This window comes from Salvelinus alpinus, chromosome 6 (genome assembly GCF_045679555.1).
Source record: "Salvelinus alpinus chromosome 6, SLU_Salpinus.1, whole genome shotgun sequence".
In the NCBI taxonomy this organism is placed as follows: Eukaryota; Metazoa; Chordata; class Actinopteri; order Salmoniformes; family Salmonidae; genus Salvelinus; species Salvelinus alpinus.
Genome location: NC_092091.1, coordinates 15,626,987 through 15,646,856, shown reverse-complemented (window position 1 = coordinate 15,646,856; position 19,870 = coordinate 15,626,987). Strand labels below are relative to the sequence as shown.

The 19,870-nt window shown below is 43.4% G+C and overlaps 1 protein-coding gene and 1 long non-coding RNA gene across 2 annotated transcripts in view; one reads left to right on the top strand and one right to left on the bottom strand.

Moving 5' to 3' along the window:
• LOC139578216 (uncharacterized) overlaps positions 1-4,592 on the top strand; it is a 19,900-nt gene extending 15,308 nt beyond the window's left edge. Inside the window, exon 3 of the long non-coding RNA XR_011675511.1 lies at positions 3,264-4,592. This is a non-coding gene — a long non-coding RNA (uncharacterized lncRNA). The remainder of the gene's footprint in view (positions 1-3,263) is intronic.
• slc13a1 (solute carrier family 13 member 1) overlaps positions 1-19,870 on the bottom strand; it is a 24,195-nt gene extending 4,325 nt beyond the window's left edge. The window contains exons 1-7 of the mRNA XM_071405542.1: positions 19,758-19,870; positions 15,888-16,016; positions 15,011-15,147; positions 3,257-3,441; positions 3,113-3,152; positions 2,799-2,862; positions 493-635 (exon numbers count right to left, since the gene is read on the bottom strand). Coding sequence (XP_071261643.1) covers positions 493-635; positions 2,799-2,862; positions 3,113-3,152; positions 3,257-3,441; positions 15,011-15,147; positions 15,888-16,016; positions 19,758-19,862 — 803 coding nt within the window. The 5' untranslated portion in view covers positions 19,863-19,870. The remainder of the gene's footprint in view (positions 1-492; positions 636-2,798; positions 2,863-3,112; positions 3,153-3,256; positions 3,442-15,010; positions 15,148-15,887; positions 16,017-19,757) is intronic.

Genomic DNA, 19,870 nt, shown 5'->3' with positions numbered 1-19,870 from the left:
TAGTCTGTACGGGATACATGGTATACACCGTCCAACAAAATGCTTACTTGCAGGTTCCTTCTCGACAATGCAACAACAATAAGATATAATATAATATGAACATGAAGTAAACAGCTCAGTAGAATAGAAAAAAACATTTTAGCATGTTCAAGTATACAGTAGTAGTGTGCAGCCCTTTCTATCATACTCTATGTATCATTGACCAAGCCACTTGTATTCCTCTGTTACGATGCATTCTAAAGATTTCTATTGCATACAGTATAGGGATATGTCGCAGGAGGTAGGTGGCACCTTAATTGGGAAGAACGGTCTTGTGGTAATGACCTTAGCGGAGAAAGTGGAATGGTATCAATACATCAAACACATCGTTTCCAGGTGTTTGATGCCATTCCATTTGCTCCATTCCAGACATTATGAGCCTCAGCTGCCTCCTGTGATATGCATTGTATATAAAGTCTGACCACCACTAGATATAGCTGATGGAGAACTCACTGATGGATGTACTCTGAAAAGATGAGGTTGGGGGAGGTCCCAGGAAGGGTGGCAATCCCTCCTATAGAGGAAGAGTATGTGATGCTTAGGCAAAGCCCCTTGCACATCATGTGTTCTCTCTTACTCCGGTAGCGCCCCTCTATCTTTTGCCCAATCACCTTTAAGAAGACAAAGAGATGGTAGTGTGTCATTTACTGTCTTGACCATGTTAGAAGCCCATTGTGATATGGCAGTGTTATAAGCTTTTGATTAGTGAGCTATCTACAGGTAACTGCCAAAATAAAGGAAACACTTAAGTAAATGACGAATACAAAGTATTTTGACAGATGTCGCTTAAAAAAAAAGATATAACTAACACCATCATGCTTAGGGTCATGTATAAAATGCCCAGTTGCCCATTATTTTTGGCTACCATGGATAGAAGAAGAGATCTGTGACTTTTGAAAGGGGGGTCTCAAAAGAGCATAGGGGGTTTAAAGAGAGTGAGTGGGTGTCAGTCACCAGATCTCAACCCAATTGAACACTTATGGGAGAATCTGGAGTGACGCCTGAGACGGAATTTTCCATCACCATCAACAAAACACTAAAATCTGGAATTTCTTATAGAAGAATGGTGTTGCATCCATCCGATAGAGTTCCAGACACTCGTAGATTCTATGCCAAGGTACATTGAAGCTGTTCTGTTGGCTCATGGTGGCCCAATGCCCTAAGATGCTTTGTTGGTGTTTCCTTTATTTTGGCAGTTACAGTGCCTGGCAAAAGTTTTTATCCCCCTTTGCGTTTTTCCTATTTTGTTGCATTACAACCTGTAATTTGAATGAATTTTTATTTGGATTCCATGTAATGGACATACACCAAATAGTCCAAATTGGTGAAGTGAAATGAAAGAAAAAAAACTGTTTAAAAAAAACGGAAAAGTGGTGCGTGCATATGTATTCACCTCCTTTGCTATGAAGCCCCTAAATACGATCTGGTGAAACCAATTACTTTCAGAAGTCACATAAATATTTTAATAAAGTCCACCTGTGTGCAATATGTATCACATGATCTCAGTATATATACACACCTATTCTGAAAGGCCCCAGAGTCTGCAACACCACTAAGCAAGGGGCACCACCAAGCAAGCGGCACCATGAAGACCAAGGAGCTCTCCAAACAGGTCAGGGACAAAGTTGTGGAGAAGTACAGATCAGGTGTTGGTTATGAAAAAATATCAGAAACTTTGAACATCCCACAGAACACCATTAAATAAAAAATGGAAAGAATATGGCACCACAACAAACCTGCCAAGAGAGGGCCGGCCACCAAAACTCACCGACCAGGCAAGAAGGGCATTAATCAGAGGGGCAACAAAGAGACCAAAGATAACCCTGAAGGAGCTGCAAAGCTCCACAGCGGAGATTGGAGTATCTGTCCATAGGACCACTTTAAGCCGTACACTCCACAGAGCTGGGCTTTACGGAAGAGTGGCCAGAAAAAAGCCATTGCCTAAAGAAAAAAATAAGCGAACACGTTTGGTGTTCGCCAGAAGGCATGTGGGGGACTCCCCAAACATATGGAAGAAGGTACTCTGGTCAGATGAGACTAAAATGTAGCTTTTTGTCCATCAAAGAAAACTCTATGTCTGGCGCAAACCCAACACCTCTCATCACCCTGAAAACACCACCATGTTTTTCAGTGGCAGGGACTGGGAAACTGGTCAGAATTGAAGAAATGATGGATGGTGCTAAATACAGTGAAATTCTTGAAGGAAACCTGTTTCAGAGGTTCACCTTCCAGCAGGACAATGACCCTAAGCATACTGCTAAAGGAACACTCGAGTGGTTTAAGGGGAAACATTTAAATGTCTTGGAATGGCCTAGTCAAAGCCCAGATCTCAATCCAATTGAGAATCTGTGGTATGACTTAAAGATTGCAGTCAACCAGCGGAACCCATCCAACTTGAAGGAGCTGGAGCAGTTTTGGCTTGAAGAATGGGCAAAAACCCCAGTGGCTAGATGTGCCAAGCATATAGCAACATACCACAAGAGACTTGCAGCTGTAATTGCTGCAAAAGGTTGCTCTACAAAGTATTGACTTTGGGGGGGTGAATAGTTATGCACGCTCAAGTTTTCTGTTTTTTTTGTCTTGTTTGTTTCACAATAAAAACTATTTTGCATCTTCAAAGTGGTAGGCATGTTGTGTAAATCAAATGATATAAACCCCCCCAAAAATCAATTTTAATTTCTAAGTTGTAAGGCAACAAAATAGGAAAAATGCCAAGGGGGGTGAATACTTTCGCAAGCCACTGTACCTGTACAACTTACATTGGTCTGAGAGGGTGCTTCCTCTGGAATAGTATACTCCATTTCATCTGGTTCCTTATTTGTTCTACCAGAGATTAAAAAAATAAATAATAATACTTACGTGAAATTAAAGCAAGACCAGGTATGAGGACAATTGATACAATGCTAATGAAAATGTTTACGTAATCAGATGGTTGTTGACAGTGTAAACAAATCCACATCTTGGATTGTTGTCTCTCTTTCTCCATTGACTTCTTTAAAGGTAAAGACATTTTGAAGTAATTTGGGGGATCCTTTTAAGAATGTTAAATATATGCAGAGGAACTCCAAAATACCTTATTGGCTCTTCATTTTTCTCACACGGTCCCTCAGTTTCTGTAGGAATAATGTGGCGTTCTGAATCTTCCAAATCTTAAATTCCTACCAATAACTAAGTTCTGTGGGTAAATAATGTATGGATCATTATTGTGCTTTCTCACCTTCCAGTTCTAGGCCAAGGTTGCTGGTGCCCGTCATTGCTCGCTGCCGCTGCTCACCTTCTCCCTCTGCATTCAAGATTTGCTGAATGATCGCCTCAACGACAGGCATCACCATGGCAACGGCGGATGTGTTTTGGACCCACATGGAGAGGAAGGCACAGCTGTTCATGAAGCCCAACATCAGCCTGCAAAGAGACATCCACAGGGGCGCTAACCAATGAAAATGGGTGGTTCGCCAAATTACCCTTAGGCTGCGTTTACACAGGCTGCCCAAATCTTTTTTCTTCTTCTCCTAATTGGTGATTCAGAGCATTCTATTAGAACTTGAGATATAGCTCTTCTGCTGTGTTAGTGTTGATACCTTTTAAAACACATGGTCCTCCAAGATGGTGACACATTTGGTATTTTTGGTATTTTATTAGGATCCCCATTAGCTGTTGCGAAAGCAGCAGTTACTCTTCCTGGGGTCCAAACACAACGTGAAATATTACATAATGCAGAACATTAACAGACAAGAAAATCTCAAGGACAGAACTACATAAATGTAAAATGTCACACAGCCTACATACCAGTACATACACACAAAATATCTAGGTCAAATAGGGGTGTTGTGCCGTGAGGAGTTGCTTTCTGCTTTTTTTTAAACCAGGTTGGATGTTCACTTGAGCAATCTGAGATGGAAGAGTTCCATACAATCATGGCTCTATAAAATACTGTACCTTTTTTTGAATTTGTTCTGTATTTGGGGACTGTGAAAAGACCCCTGGTGGCATGTCTGGTGGGTAAAATGTGTGTCAGAGCTGTGTGTAAGCTGACTATGCAAACAATTTGCCATTTTCTTATAAATGAACAAGTGATGCAGTCAGTCTCTATTCTACATTTAGCCAAGAGAGTCAGGCATGCATAGTATTGATATTAGCCCTCTGATTACAGTGAAGAGCAAGACTTGATGCTCTGTTCTGGGCCAGCTGCAGTTTTTCTAGGTCCTTTGCAGCACCTGACCATATGACTGGGCGATAATTAAGATAAGATACAACTAGAGCCTGCAGTAATTGCTTCGTGGAGTGTGATTTAAAAATTCAAAGTATCTCTTTATCACAGACGGACCTCTCCCCATCTTTACAACCATTGAATGAATATGTTTTGACTGACAGTTTAGAAATCAAATTCAAATAAAATTGTATTGGTCGCGTTCACATATTTTGCAGATGCTATCACGGGTCTAGTGGAATGCTTATGCTCCTATCACCGTCAGTGCAGTAATACCTAACAATACACGCAACCCCCCCACACAAAAGAATCCAATAAAGGAATTTAGAAATATTACAATGAGCAATGGCAGAGTCTGGAATATATATGTATATGATGGTGTGTATTGATAGTAAATCAATAGAAAAGATGTGTACAGCAGTAGTTTATATAGGATGAGCCTTGACTAGAATACAGTATATACATATGAAATGGGTAAAACAGTATGTGAACATTATTAACGTGACCAGTGTTCAATGACTATGTACATAGGGCAGCAGTCTCTAGGGTGCAGGGTTAAGTACCGAGTGGTAGCCAGTTAGTAACAGTGACTAAAGTTCAGGGCAGGGTACTGGGCGGAGGCCGGCTAGTGGTGGATATTTAACAGTCTGATGGCCTGGAGATAGAAGCTATTTTTCAGTCTCTCGGTCTCAGATTTGATGCATCATTACTGTCTCCGCCTTTCAGATGGTAGCGGGGGTCCTTGATGATTTTCTTGGCCTTCCTGTGACACTGGGTGCTTTAGATGTCCTAGAGGGCAGGCAGTGTGCCTGCCTGCTGGCTGCACCACCCTCTCGAGAGCCCTGCGGTAGCGGACGGTGCAGTTGCCGTACCAGGCGGTGATACAGCCCGAAAAGATGCTCTCAATGGTGCATCTGTAGAAGTTTGTGAGGTTCTTAGGGGCCAAGCTGAATTTCTTCAGCCTCCTGAGGTTGAAGAGGTGCCATTTCAGGTTGTTAGTGATTTGCACGCAGAGGAACTTTAAGCTTTATACCCTCCACTGCGGTCCCATCGATGTGGATGGGGTCGTGCTCCCTCTGCTGTCTCCTGAAGTCCACAATTAGCTCCTTAATTTTGCTGACATTGAGGGAGTGGTTATTTTCCTACGACCACTCCACCAGGGCCCTCACCACCTCCCTGTAGGCTGGCTCGTTGTTGGTAATCGGGCCTACCACTGTGTGTCTGCCAACTTTATAATTTAGTTGGAGACTTGCATGGCCATGCAGTCATGGGTGAACAGGGAGTACAGGAGAGGGCTGAGCACGGACCCTCGTGAGGCCCCCGTTTTGCAGATCAGTGTAGAGGAAACGATGTTGCCTACCTTCACCACCTGGGGTCGGCCCGTGAGAAAGTCCAGACCCAGTTGCACAGGGCGGGTTCAGACTCAGGGCCCCGAGCTTAGTGATGAGCTTGGAGGGCACTATGGTGTTGAAGGCTAAACTGTAATCGATGAACACCATTCTTACATAGGTATTCCTCTTGTTCAGATGGGATAGGGCAGTGTGCAGTACAATGGCGATTTGCGTCATCCGTGGATCTGTTAGGCCGGTATGCAAGTTGTAGTGGGTCTATGGTGTCGGATAAGGTGGAAGTGATATAATCCTTAACTAGCCTCTCAAAGCACTTCATGATGACAGAAGTGAGTGCTACGGGGCGATAGTCATTTAGTTCAGTTACTTGCGCTTTCTTGGGTACTGGAACAATGGTGGACATCTTCAAGCAAGTGGGAACTACAGACTGGGGTAGGGAGAGATTTGAATATGTCCGTAAACACTCCAGCCAGATGGTATGCACATGATCTGAGGACGCGGCTAGGGATGCCGTCTGGGTTTGGTAGACTTGCGAGGGTTAACTCGCTTAAATGTCTTTCTCACATTGGCCACTGAGAACAAGAACACAGTCCTCGTGAGCAGTGGGGTCCCGCGTCGATGCAAAGAAGGTGTTTAGCCTGTCCGGGAGCAAGGCGTCGGTATCTGCGACGTGGACGGTTTTCCTTTTATAATCCGTGATTGTCTGGAGTTCCTGCCACATATGTCTTGTCTGAGCCGTTGAATTGTGACTCCACGTTGTCTCTGTACTGACGTTTTGCCTGTTTAATTGCCTTACGGAGGGCATAGCTGGACTGTTTGTACTCATCCATGTTCCCAGTCACCTTGCCATAGTTTAAATGCGGTGGTTCGCGCTTTCAGTTTTGTGCAAATGCTGCCTTCTATCCACAGTTTTTGGTTTCGATAAGTTTTAATTGTCAGTGGGAACAATATCCTCTTTGCACTTCCCGATGAACTTGGTCACAGAGTCGGTGTATACGTCAATGTTATTCTGAGGCAACCCAGAACACATTTTTTTATAGTCTTGAAGCATAGATTACGATTGGTCAGACCAACGTTGAACAGTCCTTGCCACTGGTACTTTGTGTTTTAAGTTTCTGCCTATAGGAAAGGAGGAGCAGAATGGAGGCGTGATCTGATTTGCCAAATGGAGGGCGGGGGAGGGTCTTATAGCCGTCCCGGAAGGGTAATACCAAGAAATTTAGTCTCCTCAACTAGCTCAATAGCCAGCTGAGGTCTACAACTTAGGTAAATATTTGTACCAAATACAATGCTCTTAGTTTTAGAGATGTTCAGGATCAACTTATTACTGGCCACCCATTCTAAAACTGACTGCAAATATTTGTTTTGGGTTGCAGTGACACACAGGCTTTGTTTTAATGCCAGTGGCAGGTCATTATTAAAAATAGAGAAAGGTAGAGGGCCAAGAGAGCTTCCCTGTGGTAGAGAAGCTTTTATTAAAGAAAGTCCTCTGTGTTCTATTAGATAGATGGCTCTGAATCCACAATATGGCTGAAAAGCCAAAACCCATACTGTACGTTTTTTTTCAACAACAGGTTATGGTCAATAATATCTAATTCTAATTTGTCTGTCACATACACATGGTTAGCAGATGCTAATGCGAGTGTTGCAAAATGCTTGTGCTTCTACCTCTGACAGTGCAGTAATATCTAACAAGTAATCTAACAATTCCCCATCAACTACCTAATACACACAAATCTTAAGGGGTGAATGAGAATATATACATGGATGAGCGATGGCCGAGCGGCATAGGCAAGGTGCAATAGATGGTATAAAATACAGTATTGCGTCTGTGGCCGCTTCGTCTGCCCCTTCTGCGGCGTCGTTGATTTTGGTCGACTGCTGGAATTAGATCCGTTGTCCTGGGTGGTGGTCCAAACAGAGGATCCGCTTTGGGAAAGTCGTATTCCTGGTCGTAATGTTGGTAAGTTGACGTTGCTCTTATATCCAATTGTTCTTCCCTGCTGTATATAATAAGACTTAAGATTTCCGGGGTAACAATAAGAAGAAATAATACATACATTTTTTTAAATAAATACTGTTTCCTAAGAACTCGAAGCGAGGCGATCATCTCTGTCGACGCCATCTGGGTTATCAAAGCCTGCACTGAAATATAACAGTACAGCTCCCACAATCTTCTGATTTCTTTCAACCAATCATTAGTCTCAGTGCAGTACATGTTGAGTGCCCTTTTTTATAAGATGGCGTTGCAGTAGGGCATGTGTATTTGTCTTTATCTTACCCCATGTAAATAGCCGGTCTTTTTTGTATATATCTTAATCTCACTCTATCTACGAACTATATATACTTTCCTGCAACCCGCCTCACCCAATGTGGTACGGATCTGCAATTTTTTTTCTCCTTATAACTGGAACTTACATCAGGAGCTAGCCAGCTAACTAGCTACCAGTCTTTGTTAGCCACGCTAGCGGTCTTCACCTTTTTTCCCGGTCATCAGCCAGCCTTAGCTCGGACAACACCTGCCAGTCTGCACAGCGCGATATCAACCCAGAGCATATCGGACTGCTTCTCTCTACCATATCACTGGATTTCTGCTTCTCTGGATCATTACACCAGATCATCGCAGCTAGCTGCAAACGAGTGGCTACTTTTAGCTAACAACCTCTGTCCCGACGCAAGCACCAGCTATCCTTGAGCTAGGCCCATATACCAGCTAATTCTAGGGCTACAATACCTCCTTTGCCAATTGGACTGGAACCTTTATTGCCGACACGGAGCCCCGCCGATCCATCATGACTGGACTACCGCCCGATGTGGTCTCAACAGGCTATTCTGTTATGATGTCACCGAAGAACCATCTACTAGCCCCGACCCGCTAGCTTTTCTGAACTCTGTGTTCCCTGCTCGCCTAGCATAGTAGTGACTACCGAACGGCACCCTGACTCCCCTATTGCTGCTCTTTTGACTCTATGATCACTCGGCTACACAGCTGTTGCCCCCTGGACTGTTTCAATGACACGGTACCTAATTTTGTTTACCTGTCGGCCCCAGCCCCAAACTCAGGTCCTGTATGTACCTAACTGACGCGCTCTACCCATTCATCGCCATTTATCCGTTGTTGTGTTAGCTCTCCTGATCAACACCTGTGATTGCTTTATGCCTCGCTCTAATGTCAATATGCCTTGTCTACTGCCTTGACTATTCTACCACGCCCAGAAATCTGCTCCTTTTATTCTCTGTCCCCAACGCACTAGACGACCAGTTCTTATAGCCTTTAGCCATACCCTTATCCTACTCCTTCTCTGTTCCTCTGGTGATGTAGAGATTAACCCAGGGCCTGTAGGCCCCAGTTCCACTCCTATTCCCCAGGTGCTATCATTTGTTGACTTTTGTAACCGTAAAAGAATTGGTTTCATGCATGTTAACATCAGAAGCCTCCTCCCGAAGTAAATTTTTAGCACACTCTGCCAACCGTGATGTCCTAGCCGTGTCTGAATCCTGGCTTAGGAAGGCCACCAAAAATTCAGAAATTTCCATCCCCAACTACAACATTTTCTGCCAAGATAGAACTGCCAGAAGAGGTGGAGTTAGCCTGCAGAGTTCTGTCATGCTATTCAGGTCTGTGCCCAAACAGTTCGTGCTTCTACTTTTAAAAATCCACCTTTCCAGAAATAAGTCTCTCACTATTGCCGCTTGTTATAGACCCCCCTCAGCCCCCAGCTGTGCCCTGGACCTCATATGTGAATTGATTGCCTCCCCATTGATCTTCAGAGTTTGTACTGTTAGGTGAACTAAACTGGGAAATGCTTAACACCCCGGCTATCCTACAATCTAAGCTAGATGCCCTCAATCTCACACAAATTATCATGGAACCTACCAGGTACAACCCTAAATCTGTGAACACAGGCACCCTCATAGATATCATCCTGACCAACCTGCCCTCTAAATACTCCTCTGTTGTCTTCAACCAGGATCTCAACGATCACTGCCTCATTCCCTAAAACACTTAAACGAGCAGGCCTTTCTAATCGACCTGGCCAGGGTATCCTGGAAGGATATTGACCTCATTCCGTCAGTAGAGGATGCCTGGTTATTCTTTAAAAGTGCTTTCCTCACCATTTTAAATAAGCATGCCCCATTTAAAAAAAGATGTAGAACTAAGAACAGATATAGCCCTTGGTTCACTCCAGACTTGACTGCCCTTGACCAGCACAAAAGCATACTGTGGTGTACTGCATTAATATCGAATAGCCCTCGCGATATGCAACTTTTCAGGTTTTCCAAACAGAAATTTGCATCCTATAGCACAAACTCCAAAAGGTTCTGGGACACTGTAAAGTCCATGGAGACTAAGAGCACCTCCTCCCAGCTGCCCACTGCACTGAGGCTAGGAAACACTGTCACCACCGATAAATCTACGATAATCGAGAATTTCAATAAGCATTTTTCTACGTCTGGCCATGCTTTCCACCTGGCTACCCCTACCCCGGTCAACAGCTCACCACCCCCCACAGCAACTTGCCCAAGCTTCCCCCATTTCTCCTTTACCCAAATCCAGATAGCTGATGTTCTGAAAGAGCTGCAAAATCTGGACCCCTACAAATCACCTGGGCTAGACAATCTGGACCCTCTCTTTCTAAAATTATCCGCTGAAATTGTTGCAACCTATTATTAGCCTGTTCAACCTCTTTTGTATTGTCTGAGATTCCTAAAGATTGGAAAGCTGCTGTGGTCATCCCCCCTCTTCAAAGGTGAGACACTCTAGGCCCTAACTGTTACAGACCTATATCTATGCTACCCTGCCTTTCTAAAGTCTTCGAAAGCCAAGTTAACAAACAGATCACCGACCATTTCGAATCCCACCGTACCTTCTCCGCTATGCAATCTGGTTTCCGAGCTGTTCATGGGTGCACCTCAGCCACGCTCAAGGTCCTTAACAATATCATAACTGCCATCGATAAAAGACAATACTGTGCAGCCGTCATCGACCTGGCCTAGCATCGCTACTCTGGACGGTTCTGACTTAGAATATGTGGACAACTACAAATACCTAGGTGTCTGGTTAGACTCTCCTTCCAGACTCACATTAAGCATCTCCAATCCATAATTAAATCTAGAATCAGCTTCCTATTTTGCAACAATGCATCCTTCACTCATTCTGCCAAACATACCCTCATAAAACTGACTATCCTACCGATCCTTGACTTTGGCGATGTCATTTATAATATAGCCTCCAACACTCTACTCAGACTGCATCTAAATATCTATCACAGTGCCATCTGTTTTGTCACCAAAGCCCCATATACTACCCACCACTGCGACCTGTATGCTCTCGTTGGCTGGCCCTCGCTACATATTCGTTGCCAAACCCACTGGCTCCAGGTCGTCTATAAGTCTTTGCTAGGTAAAGCACCGCCTTATCTCAGCTCACTGGTCACCATATCAGCACCCACCTATAGCATGCGTTCCGCAGGTATATTTCACTGGTCATGCCCAAAGCCAATTCCTCCTTTGGCCGCCTTTCTTTTCAGTTCTCTGCTGCCAATGACTGGAACGAATTGCAAAAATCAATGAAGCTGGAGACCCAGATCTCCCTCTCTAACTTTAAGCACCAGCTGTCAGAGCAGGTTACCGATCTCTGCCACCTGTACACAGCCTATCTGTAAATAGCCCACCCACTACCTCATCCCCATATTGTTTTTTATTTTAGCTCCTTTGCACCCCAGTATCTCTACTTGCACATCTATTACTCAAGTGTTTAATTGCTAAATTGTAAATTGCACTGTTTTGCTTTATCTTAGCCAGGTAGCAGGTGTAAATGACAACTTGTTCTCAACTGGCCTACCTGGTTAAATAAAGGTGAAATAAATAAGCGTGTTGAAAGTCTGTTAATTTGTTTCTAGAGAAATAGCATTTTATCTGGTCAACACAATTATTTTCCAAAAGTTTGATAAGAGTCTGCAAGCTGATTGGTGGGCTGTTAGAACCAGTAAAGGGTGCTTTACCATTCTTTGGTAGCGGAATGACTTTGACTTCCCTCCAAGTCTGAGGACAAACATTTTTCCTCCAGACTCAGATTATAAATATGACAAATGTGATTGGCAATGTGTCTGTTACCATCCTCAGTAGCTTTCCATCTGAGTTGTCAATATCAGGTGGCGTCTCATTATTGATGGACAACAATCATTTTTCTACCTCACCCACACAAACGTTACAGAATCAAAATTGCAATGCTTTTCATTCATTCAGAATTAACAAAGAGGCAACTTGAATGAACTTCGATTGCTTTTATTTGAAATTTTACATTGCAAAAAGTGAAAATTATGTTTAATGCCGCTAGAGGTACTGGATTTAGCCAAATAAACTAACAAAAAAATTTACTTCCTCTCACTGTCAACTGCGTGTATTTTCAGCAAACTTAACATGTGTAACTATTTGTATGAACATAACAAGATTCAATAACAGACATGAACTGAACAAGTTCCACAGACGTGTGACTAACAGAAATGGAATAATGTGTCCCTGAACAAAGGGGGGTTCAAAATCAAAAGTATCAGTCAGTATCTGGTGCGGCCACCAGCTGCATTAAGTACTGCAGTGCATCTCCTCCTCATGGACTGCACCAGATTTGCCAGTTCCTGCTGTGAGATGTTACCCCAGTCTTCCACCAAGGCACCTGCAAGTTCCCGGACATTTCTGGGGGGAATGGCCCTAGCCCTCACCCTCCGATCCAACAGGTCTCGGATGTGCTCAATTGGATTGAGATCCGGGCTCTTCACTGGCCATGGCAGAACACTGACATTCCTGTCTTGCAGGAAATCACGCACAGAACGAGCAGTATGGCTGGTGGCATTGTCATGCTGGAGGGTCATGTCAGGATGAGCCTGCAGGAAGGGTACCACATGAGGGAGGAGGATGTCATCCCTCTAACGTACAGCGTTGAGATTGTCTGCAAAGACAACAAGCTCAGTCCGATGATGCTGTGACACACCGCCCCAGACCATGATGGACACTCCACCTCCAAATAGATCCCGCTCCAGAGTACAGGCCTCATTATAACGCTCATTCCTTCGATGATGAACGCGAATCCGACCATCACCCCTGGTGAGACAAAACCACGACTCGTCAGTGAAGAGCACTTTTTGCCAGTCCTATCTGGTCCAGCGACGGTGGGTTTGTGCCCATAGGCGACATTGTTGCCGGTGATGTCTGGTAAGGACCTGCCTTACAACAAGCCTACAAGCCCTCAGTCCAGCCTCTCAGCCTATTGCGGACAGTCTGAGCACTGATGGAGGGATTGTGCGTTCCTGGTGTAACTTGGGCAGTTGTTGTTGCCATCCTGTACCTGTCCCGCAGGTGTGATGTTCGGATGTAGCGAACCTGTGCAGGTGTTAAACATGGTCTGCCACTGCGAGGACGATCAGCTGTCCGTCCTGTCTCCCTGTAGTGCTGTCTTAGGCGTCTCACAGTACGGACATTGCAATTTATTGCCCTGGCCACATCTGCAGTCCTCATGCCTCCATGCAGCATGCCTAAGGCATGTTCACGCAGATGAGCAGGGACCCTGGGCATCTTTCTTTGGTGTTTTTCAGAGTCAGTAGAAAGGCCTCTTTAGTGTCCTAAGTTTTCATAACTGTGACCTTATTTGCCTACCGTCTGTAAGCTGTTAGTATCTTAAAGACTATTCCACAGGTGCATGTTCATTAATTGTTTACGGTTCATTGAACAAGCATGGGAAACAGTGTTCAAGCCATTTGCAATGAAGATCTGTGAAGTTATTTGGATTTTTACGAATTATCTTTGAAAGACAGGGTCCTGAAAAAGGGACAGTTTAGGTTCCGGATGAAACAGTCCTAAACGGAGAGGTGCCAGATTCTGTTCCGTCAGAATCCGGCTCAAATTAAGCACTCGGTATAGGTTGAATGTGATAGTCTGCCTTTAACCATTCTGAGTATGCCTGTAACTCAATTCCTATTCTATTTAGCGTTTAAAGGAATTAATCAAATTGTAAATGTGCTATTATCAGGCTGGTTAATGCGATGGAAATCCACACGCACTCGGCCCCCGCCCCACCTACTCAGCCAATCAGGAGCCGCTACTGCATTGCGGCCGTGGCATAGTGAATACTTTTACTAAACGGTACGTGCTAAATAGTATGCGACGATGAGTAAATAGTTTGCAGTTTAAGTATGTAGCACACTTAGTATGGGTATTCGGACACGGCCAGTGAGCCTGTCATAGTGGATGTAAGCAATGTCCCCACGCTCTCTGGCAGCTTTCATTCTGCATCTGGCACACAGCTTCCGAGTCGTCCTCGTTAAAGAAGATGTCGTTTCCTCTCAAGTTCTTGGCTCGCTACAGAACAGCTATCTTGTCCTTAAACCTTAACTTGACCACTATTGGCCTAGGTCTGTCACCTGGGCTGGTTACAGGTTTTTCAGACCTGTGGGCGCAATCCACCTCATTCTTCCTATTATCCATCTGCAGCTTTTCTGTGACCATTTTTCTTACTTTCTCCTTAGACTCGGCCTAGTTCTCATGTGAAGACTCTGGTATGCCATCCACAACAATGTTATTCTTCCTTAATTCTCCCACTAGTCTGTTTTTACAGTCATTGTTAATAATGATTCACTGACTGTGCTGATGTCATCTTGCGTGACTTACAGTTTGTTGTTATATTGCTGCAAGTCTCTTTCAGGACATCCACCTCTGCAAACTGTTCTTAAGATCCTGGAACTCTCTGGTCAGATCGTGTATTATATTGTTAGTTGAATCCATTAGTATGTGTACAAAGCTCTTGAAGCTATTTTCCTGTTGTTATAACAACTGCTTGTAGAACCCTTTTTTTGTTTGTTTAAAAGAGACTTTACCTGTGATAGAAACATTGTCTTCTCCATTACTCCCACTGGCTTTGGTTTTGGATGTCATGGTAGCAACGTAGGCTAATGCTAGTACTCCACTCAGTTCCAAACAAGGCAGGTTGCAGGGCAGATGGAAACAGTAACAAACAGCAGGGATTTAGACAGTCACAAGCCCGGGACAATCCGTGGTCCCCGCCAAAAGGACTAATCGCGTTGCGGGCTGGATTCAACCTTCCTGGAAACCTTCCTGGCTTGATAGCTAGTTAGCAGCTAAGCTAGCTGCTACCCCAAGCAGCTCTTCAGACTTTTGGTTGGCAGGATCCCTGGATGGATAGTAGCAGTCCCAGCAACTGAGGCTAACCACGTTGCTGGATCCAAATTCAATAGGTAGCTAATAACTTTTTCAATATAACACTTTTTCAGAGACTTTAAAAACAACAAACCGATCTCTCCCTCCTTATGCGTTCTGTGCGCATTACCTGTCAATGTAGCCACACATCTGCAACTGAGGCCTGGAACAGAGGGTGAGAGAGTGGCAGAGAGAAAGTTCTCACCATCCAGGATTGACACTGACCAGAGTGACCAGCCTAAGTGCTATCCTCCGGTGGAGACCCCACTTCTCTATAGACGTTGCCAGGCAGATGACCCCGATCAACAGCAGGTGGAAGTCTTTCAAGTACACCCCAGCCACCTGGACATGAGAGAGGGAAGGAGGGAGAACAGCAGGAAAAGAGAGCGGTGGAAGATCTTAGACATGTCGATCAATATGCCAATAAAGTGGTCAGATTTGACATTTAATGATAAGCAGCCATTTTGACACCTATCAACTTGTTAAGAGAACATTTCAAAAACAATACTGACTTTTAATTTGTCTAGTAAGGATGGAAAGAACATTATGCCTTCTGTGTCATTTTGCCAAGCCAATAAAACCATACAGGGCCGGGGACTGAGATTGTTAATAAAAAAATAGATCATAAACAGATTATTACAGACTAATGCCACATTCACGTCATGTCTGAAACTCGGGTGCTCCAAATTAAAATGAATGTAAGTTATTTGCGTAGAGCTTCTTATTGGTTGATTCTGGTACCTCCCAAGTGGAAAACTCAGGATCCGACTTTTCCGCCTACGTTAGCAAGTTGGACATTTTTCAAGTTTCCTACATAACGTGAGCGGGGCATTAGGAGCTGACTGTGATATGATAATAATGTAATAAATGCTCCTGCATTTATACATTTATGGATTCATTAATCAAACCAGAGGAGTTTTGTCACATGTTTTATCAAACATGAAAGTGAGATGGAGAGCAGCCAGGTTACGTAACGTCGGCTTCCTGGAAAATCCATTAATCAACATTTTTGCTGATTTGTATTATAATTTAAAATAGTTACACACACACAATTGAATGCAATAAAATTGTGCAATGTTCACCTGAGAGGACTTCATGATGCCAAAGAGAGGGAAGAGCACGGCTGGGAGCAGAGCTGTGGCTGCCAGTGGCAGGGCTTCTGTCAGCCAGTACACTGCCATGACACACAGTACGAACGCACATTCTGACACCTAGAAGAGGCCAAAAGGAAAGAAACAACATGCTTCAGATTGGGGAAAAAATATGAAAATGAGCTTCATGTCAAGTCAAACGTCCATTAGTCTCACGTGGAATTCTTGTCTCGTCCCATTTTCGTCAACTGAAATGAAAAGTAATTTGTAATAGTTATAATTTATTTCCAAGGGCATCTCGTTATCATCATAGGCTGTGTGTGTGTCCCAATCCAAATTCAGCTGCCTACCTGCCTCTAAAGGCAACTACCTTAATAGGTAGCACTCCCGTTGGCAACTGCCATTTGGGACGGGATTCGAAGGCAGCATCACGTGAGAACACATTCGCGTTCCACTGAGCACAAGACATTTGTTTACATTGTAGCCACTGTAGCAGCTTGAGCAACTAGTGCTAGCAATTTAGTGAACAACTATCCCAAAATGGAAATATCTGACACGGATAACAAGTAACAGAATCGATCTCAGGACCTGTTCATGAATTAAATTGACACCGACCAGAATACTTATTCTACAGGATAGGATTTTTTGAGATGGCTAAATAAGCAATTTTATTGACTTTTTAAGAATGATTAATAGCCAGAATAGTGGTGTTTCACTGTGAAGCTAATCTTGCATTAGAGGTGCCAATGTATTTTCTATGAGTAGGCTTACATTGTGATTAATTAATATAACTATCACACCTGCGTTTTCAGGATAACATGGTTTTGTATTCGTTGATAACTAATATTATAAGGTGGTATGAAAAAATACTAAAGTATTTGCTGAAGATTGTACAGACAAGGTCCCTGAACTAATAAGTCCCTGCACTATTTGAGTGTACCTTGGGATTGGGACATGCCAATTTTGATGTCCTGCCTAGAAATGTTGCCTCAAAAGGCTGTGTCCTTGTCGATTGGAATACAAGCCATACATTTTGTCAGGAATAATATAGGTCGTTGACAAGTATTTTTTAGTTATTTATGATAAAAAAATATATATTTAGATTGGTAAATTAGTCTAGTCAGCTATCTAAACTTGTAATCATGGATGAATTACCGACCGGGCACACAGGGCACATGCCCAGGAGCCCTGACCTCCAGGAGGTCCCCATTTTGATTTTGTCACTCAGATGTCCTATGAAGCAAAATTTGTAGAATTGCAGGAAATTGCCTTCAAAACTGCAAAAATGTCTCACTGACCTATGGCAAAATGAGTAGAATCCATAGCTTCAAAAAGTAGGTGTGCTGGCCTCCCAAGTGGCGCAGCGGTCTAAGGCACTGCTTTGCAGTGCTTGAGGCGTCACTACAGACCACTGGTTCATTCCTAGGCTGTGACCGGGAGTCCCATAGGGCGGCGCATAATTGGCCCAGTGTGGTCCAGTTTACAGGAGGGTTTGGCCAGTGGGGGGCTTTACTTGGCTCATTGCGCTCTAGCGACTCCTTGTAGTGAGCCGGGCGCCTACAGACTGACTTCAGTCGTCAGTTGAACAGTGTTTCCTCCGACACATTGGTGCGGTTGACTTCCTGGCGGGTGTTAAGGAGCGCGGTTTGGCGGGTCATATTTCTGAGGACACATGACTCAACCTTCGCCTTTCACGAACCCGTTGGGGAGTTGCAGGGTTGAGACAAGATCGTAATTGGATAAATGGGGAGAAAAAGGGGGTCAAAATAATAGTAAAGTAGGTGTGCTGCAGCAGCCCCTGATAAATAGAAAGAATTAAACACATTTTAAAGCTTTATTATACCGAAAATATTATTAATTTAAATTCCCAAAATTATATTACTCCTGTCTGAACAGACATAAATAACATAAATCATAACACTACACCAGGGAGCATAATTTAGCCACAGAGAATCAATAGCTTCAAAAAATGTGCTGTAGATTAATTTTATTGCATGCACTTAATCGTGAAGGCCGCAATTTGGGCAGCGAGCATGCCAAATAAGAACAAATTGTGGCCATAGACATATCCATAGAAGGATTTTGGAACCTCTAACCCAAGCACTTTGACTGTTAAACTCATGGGTACACTAGCAATGGCTGCCAGTGCTGACTTGAATAGGAACTGCCATCTATGGATTATATTGATATGGTTGGTTGCGGCTGTCAATTTGCCTTTCGCAAATTTCAAAATACAATCCTGAGAAATACAATTCCAAGAAAAACGTAGGCATACCATTTGGAAAGCAAATGCCTACTGCCTACTGCTGAAAAGAGAAGACTAATATCTTTGTAGAAGCTCCTCCAAAACATCCTCAACATTTTTTTTGCTCTTCTGAGTGAACAGCAATGTTTTACAAAGTATCTTATATTGAGATAGGCTATTGGCATGAGCACATTGGCCATCACCTGTGAGTAGCCTAGGCTTCATCTTCATCACTGACTGTACAAAACATTAGGAAAATTAATATTAGTTGCACCCCCTTTTGCCCTCGAAACAGCCTCAATTCGTCAGGGCATGGACTCTACAAGGTGTCGAAAGCGTTCCACAGGAATGCTGGCCCATGTTGACTCCAATGCTTCCACAGTTGTCAAGTTGGCCGGATGTTCTTGACACACTCAAACTACCATACCCAGTTCAAAGGCACAAATATTTTGTCTTGCCCATTCACCATCTGAATGGCACACATACACAATCCATACCTCAATCTTTAACCTGTCTCCTCCCCTTCATCTACACTGATTGTAGTTCATTTAACAGGTGACATCAATAAGGAATGATAGCTTTCAGCTGGATTCACCAGGTCCGTCTATGTCATGGAAAGACCAGCTAAACCTATGTTTGCTATACTCAGTGTGTATATACTGTAGGCTAGGCTATATGAATCAGAAATGCCCTGACATATCATGTGGAAAGTGGGAGAGAGAGGCAGCTCAGGTCAAGCCATATCCTGGAAATTGTTAATTTTTTAATACACATCAGTCAATACCATTCAGTGCCCCTGAGACAAATGTCCTGGACTGTGTTTTTGGTTGCTACTGTACAATCCAGATTTTTTTTTTTAAATACCTCATTAAATGTCTAAAATTAATGATATCGCATTTCTCTGGGCTGTTGTTTCTGACAAAACATGACTTGAATACTCAATCTGTTTTTTTGTTCAAATCGTTGTAAAATAGAGAAGACTTTTAATAGATGCATTCAAATTAAATGATTATGTTTGTGGGGTTGGTTTTCGATGCATGCATGGTTTTCCATGTTTATTTTTATGTTTTATACATGGCAGCTAAAACCTGATTTGCGTATACAAGTACAAACAAAGATAAGCCAATAAATTGTGATGAACTTCACATGTTCTGTACCACTGCATGTATGAATTAATTTGTTTGTGGATGTGTCAGTGTTACAGTATGAGAATGTGTGGTGACTACAGTATGTAACAACATTTGTACCTAAAAGTTTTTTTGTGTGGGTGTATAAATGGTCTGTCCTGTCCTGAGTGTCCGGTTCTGGGTATATGTTGTGTCTGAAACCCTACCTCTTTGAAGAGTATCTTAGACAACTCTCACAGACCACCCCCCACCCCTCAAAAAAGATAAAACAATTAACTTGTCTTTGCCTACTAGCACTGCCTTTGCTGATAAATACTTTGTTGGGGGAAATTGTAATTGATACGATTGTGGCGTGTTGTCTCACCTAGCTATCTTAAGATGAATGCACTAACTGTAAGGCACTCTGGATAAGAGCGTCTGCTAAATGACTAAAATGTAAATGTAAAATGTGCGTGTGTGTGTGAGAGAGAAGGGTATGCTCTCCCTCACCTTTCCTTGGATGACCAGTGGAAGAGGCAGCAGCAGCACAGGGGTGAGGATGATGATGAGGAGATTGTGGTAGTTCCAGACAACTCTCAGAAACCTCTTCATCATGTCGAACA